At 40.6% G+C, this 5464-nt stretch overlaps 1 protein-coding gene across 1 annotated transcript in view; it reads left to right on the top strand.

Annotated features, from left to right (window-relative positions):
• The window catches only part of LOC101655706 (vomeronasal type-2 receptor 116-like), a 140768-nt gene continuing 135304 nt past the window's right edge, over positions 1 to 5464 (top strand). The window contains exons 1-3 of the mRNA XM_013007637.1: positions 1 to 78; positions 1416 to 2222; positions 3802 to 4029. Of these exons, the coding sequence (XP_012863091.1) occupies positions 1 to 78; positions 1416 to 2222; positions 3802 to 4029 (1113 nt within the window). The remainder of the gene's footprint in view (positions 79 to 1415; positions 2223 to 3801; positions 4030 to 5464) is intronic.

Genomic DNA, 5464 nt, shown 5'->3' with positions numbered 1-5464 from the left:
ATGGCAGTCATTGCAGGAATCCCCTCTGAGTTCTTGGAGCAAGCTGGGGCACTGCTGGAGCTCTACAGGACGCCACAGGTACGGGCACCGGAAGTGGACCTTTCCTTCCTCAGTTTGGTTCTCCTGCCACTTAAGTGGAAGAGAAGAAGGATGTAGGTACTGTCCATTGTTTCTAAATGGTCAAAAACTGGGACAGGAACAAATCTGCCAGAGACTGCTGTTGCTTCTGGACCAAGCCAAAGTGCCTTCTAGAAATTCTGTTGCTCAGATCCTCTCAGACCTGCAAACTCGCTCTCTGGAACAGACCAAATGGCATAAACAGGCAAATGGAATAATTCATTCACTGATCTCTTCGCTAAGTTATTTATCTCATCTTTCACTTAAAGTAGTTTTATCTAACCATATGCTGTGGTGTACGAGAATTGCCTTATTTACTTAGTGCTGTTGTAACAAATACTGCAAAAAGATGGTTTAAAAAAATGGGTTTTTATTTCTAGACGCTAGAATCTGAATCCAGGGCACTGAATCTAGAGTGAGGTTATCGCTCTGTCAACTCTGGGGGGTAATACTTGTGTCTCTTCAGTTTTTGTTACTTGATTTCTTGGCTATCATCACATGGGATCATTACCCCACATTTGTTTTTATGCATCTCTGTGCTTGTCTTTACAACACTGAGAAGTGACAGGTTTAGGACCAGGCTTACAGATTTGGGCTAATTGACATAACACACAACCTGATTTCTAAGAGGGATTGGGTCCACAGGTGTCAATGTCAGGAGAACCACACATATTATGAGAGAATACAATTTTAACCTTAGCACACTTTGAAATTCTCTTCATTTACTAACACACTCAGTCCCAATAATAAGGAAATGACAAAGTGTGATGATTAGGTTAGCTATTAGAAATGTGCAAACTCTGATGCACAGTAGTTATTGAACTTGTCTCAGGTCATTCAGCTAAACACAATACAGTCAGAATCTAAACCCAGTACATCTGAGTATTGCTTCATACGCACAGGGTTCTCTTCAGCAGTGTAAGGGTGGAAAAAGGAGCCCTGTGCATGCAGCTGTTAAGAGCTAAGCTGCTACCTGAAAGGTCAGCAGTTTCACCTCACTAGCTGCTCCCTGGGAGAAAGACATTGTTGTCTGTTCCCGTAAAGATCCAGCCTAGAAAACCCTGTGGGGCAGTCCTGCTCTGTGTTACTCTGAGTCTAGAATCACTCCCCCACTCACACACCACCTATGGAGTCCCTGACACTCTGTTTCCAGTGGTCACAGTGATGAAAAGTCAGTGGAGCGCAGCTTTGCTTCGTACACATGGAATCACTATGAGTCAGCATCATGTTTAACTACAGTTCTGTTTTTAACTTTGCTTCTGAGAACTCACATGGACTATTTCTCTCTTTTGATTCAGATCTCCTACGGCACTTTTGATCCTTTGTTGAAAAGTAAGGACCAGTTTTCCTCTCTCTATCAAATTTCCCTCAATCACAATTGTCTGGCCTCGGGCCTGGTCTCCTTACTGGTCCATTTTGGATGGACGTGGGTTGGTATCTTAGTGCCAGATGATACACAAGGTGAACAGTTCATTTGGGACCTTAGAAAAGAGATGACCATCAAAGGTGTCTGTGTGGCATTCATAGAAAAAGTTCCTGTGACCAAGAGAATATACAGCCCAGGAGATGCGACCTACCTCCCCAGAGTCCTGGACTCATCTGCAAATGTAGTCACCATTTATGGTGAGATCAATACATTACTAACTATGACTTTTATTGATGACTATAATCTTATGCCCCACAAGATATGGATCATTACATCACAGTGGAATTTTTCTTTGATACCAACGCTTTATTTATTTAATATTTTCCATGGGACTCTTTTCTTTTCACACCAGAACTCTGAGATACCTGGTTTCAAAGACTTTCTCAGGACAGTGAATCCTTCCAAGTACCCAGAAGACTTTTTCCTGACCAAATACTGGCTCTCCGCTTTTAATTGCTCACTTGCAGGAACTGTATGTGGGGAAATTCATGAGTGCCCATCCAATGCCTCCTTGGAGTCAGTGACTGAGCATAAAATAGACACGACCCTAATGAAATCCACCAATGATCTCTATAATGCTGTCCACCTGGTGGCCCATGCCCTGCATGACATGATGTTAATGGGTGAGGAACCTAGGGACAAGATGGAAGCAGAACACCCTGTGATTCTCCCTTGGCAGGTAAAACGTCCTTTGCAAGTGGTTCATATGAAGGGCTTTTCAGTAGCTGTGATTTAGTTTGTTGAGTTAACATTTTATGACTCGACCTTGGTGGCACAGTGGTTACCATTGGACTGTGAACCACATGGTCAGCAGTTTGAAACCACTAGCATGAAAAAGACTGAGCTTTTTCCTCCTGTAAACCATACAGTTGTTGTGATTTAGCATTGACATGATGGCTGTGAGTTTGAATTTGGGAATCTTTGCAATCTTCAAGAATAAGGATGATTAATATTTCTTAATTTCAAATCATGCAAATCATTTCAAATCATATTAAAGCCTGGGTGCTTCAAATCCAGAAGTCCCTCCATAGAAGAATGCAAAGGTATATGTTCTTATACAGATTTACGAACTCTGAAACCTATGTAGGATTGCTATAAATTGAATAGGAACCCTGAGGCACAGAGGGTTATGTGTTTCCCTGCTAAATACAAGGTCAACAATAGAAACCACTATGTTCTCTGATGGAGAAAGATCAGCTTTAGATTTCTGTAACCAGTTATGGCCCCAAGAATTCATAGGGGCAGTTCTGTGCTGATCTCTAGGGTCATTATGAGTCAGATTTGGCTTGACAACAGTGAATTTTCTAAGAATGCACTCAAATCACTGGCTGGCAGTGAGTTTCTTTTCTGGTGGGTCTGAGAAAGTCTGTTAGTACAATAATCCACAGAGAGGTGAATGGGATGGAAGCCAACAAACATGATACCAGATACATCTCAAACTCACTACCATCGAGTCAATGCTGGATCAAGTGCCCTCTGTGGGTTTATGAAACTCTAAATGTTTATGGAATTAGAAAGTCCAGCCAATGTCCCTCAGAGCTGCTGGTGGTTTTGAACTGCTGACCATGTGGATAACAGCCTGAGGCTTAACCATCACAGCACCCGAGGACCATAATAGACATCTGGACCAACGGAATTAAAACTCCAAGATGGAATCCATACATCTACAGTCATCAGTTTATTGACAAGATATTGTTGAGTCTCCCTGCGTTTAATGAATCTCTTTAGGAGCCCTCAGAAAACCAATGTTTGGGATTGATGCTCTTAATTCCTAATAGAGTCACCAGAAGTGAAATTTTCTGGAAAGGTATAGAAATTACTCCTGAGGCACAGGTAACACAAATTATTTGATTTTCTCTATATTATTAGCCTAAGTTATGGTGATCCAACTTATTCTGCCTCACGATGGAAAGAACAGCAACAACATAAAACCCAACAGTCTGGCAAATATGAAACAAGAAAACCAGATGTAGCAGGTCAATTCACTTAACAAATAGTGTTGTTGTGAGTCACAATTGCTTAATTGTTGTGGGTTGAAGTTTTTATTTATCTGGGGTAGGGTAGAGTGCTCTTCCTTGAACACACGAAACAGTCCGTGATCATCCTGAGATGATACCTGTTCAGAAAGGGACAGAGACACACAGATGAGGAAAACCAGTGTCACTGCTTAGCAACTACACATATCTTTAGTTCACACCTGAGTTTTTTGTCTCTAATGTCCATGTTCATCTCCTTTCTTAATGATTTCTCTCCTTTAGCTCCACCCCTTCTTAAAAAGCACACATCTGGAAAACAGTGCTGGAGAACATGTCTCCCTGAATGAGAACAGAAACTGTGTGTCACGATATGAGATTATGAACTTTCTGAATTTTCCTGGTGGTCTTCGCCTTCCCATGAAAGTCGGAGAGTTCATCCCCCAGGATCCACGTGGACAAGGTTTGATGATCCAGGAGGAGCTGATAGAATGGGCTTTCGGATTCACCGAGGTTTGGATGAATTCTTCATTTGTATCTCAAAGCAGAAACAAGACACGAGAATAATTCTGTGGCCAGTTAACTTATGATAAAATCTGTATTGATTAACAGGGTCTACTTTTTTGTCTGCCATCTAAGGGATATGAGGGGACATTTTGCTTTAAGGCCACCCCATGTGTTACAGTGTAGAATTTCTCCCTAGGGTTTCTAGGCTGTGATGTTAACAGAGGCAGGTGGTCAAACTTTCTTCTTTGCTATCAGTGGTTGTGTTAGTATTGAGTGCATGTGCCACCACTTGTCAGAATAAAATTGAGGGATATATATATATATATATGATATTTAGAATATATACTAAAAATAATGTAGAAATGTTTTATATATCACACCAACACAGTGAGACTAATGATTCAGCAATATGAACCAATTTAAAAATCCAATCTACCTATTTTCCAGAGAAGTTGAGATAGTATTCATCACTTTTGGTTGAGATTATTGTTTCACAGCCATGACCACCAACCCCAATTATAAAAAAAACCAACAAAAAACCTCAAACCCACTGTTGTTCAGTTAATTCTCAGTCATGTCTATTCTTCTGAATCCCATGGAGTTTCTTTGGGTCTATTCTTTACAGAAGTAGATCTACTGCTTTCTGGGGTGATTCTAGGTGGCTTCAGACAGTCCACCTTTCTGTTAGTAGTTGATTAAAAATACTTTGTGTCCCCTGGGTCTTGTGGTTGTTGACAGGTACCGTTGAGTCGGTTCCAACCCATAGCAACCACATGTACAATGGAATGAAACATTGATCTCTCAGACCTGCTCCACCCTCACAATTGTTTCTATGCTTGAGCCCATTGTGGTAGGGCCTACGTGGACTTAACTAGTACAGGACATATTCTGGTGACCTCAAATCATGATATCATGCATGAAAAAAATCAATTCAAATTTCCTCATTTCCTTTTCTCTTGGAAATTGAAATTTTAATCTTTTAAACTTGCATCCCAAGGATGGATCATGATTTTGCTTGTCCTCACTGTATGCACTCAGCTGGGTCAAAGTTTGGAAAGTATCTCAAACATAAGTTTGTATATATTATAAGTCTGGTGGTGTAATAGTTAACATTTTGGATGCTAACTGAATGGGTGGTGATAGGAACCTACATTGTCTCCAACAGAGGAAGCCTTGTTGATATGCTTCCTTAAAGAATACAGACTTGGATCCTGATGAGGCTGTTCTGCTGTGTGCTATAGCAATAGTATCATTGTGATTCAGGATCAATTGGGCCCTTAGGCATCAGGATCATTAAATAAAAACAAAACATTTTTATACACTATGATCACATTTGAAGGTAATATGATTGTTTCATACAAGACTCTGAACTATTATCATTGATTTCCTTCTTACAGATTCCTCACTCTAGGTGTAGCAATAGCTGTGACCCAGGATTCAT

This window comes from Echinops telfairi, unplaced genomic scaffold (assembly GCF_000313985.2).
Source record: "Echinops telfairi isolate 266 unplaced genomic scaffold, ASM31398v2 ScPeMD7_7459;HRSCAF=8497, whole genome shotgun sequence".
NCBI lineage: Eukaryota > Metazoa > Chordata > Mammalia > Afrosoricida > Tenrecidae > Echinops > Echinops telfairi.
The sequence above is the reverse complement of the archived record's forward strand: the minus strand, read 5'-3'. Positions and strand labels throughout refer to the sequence as shown.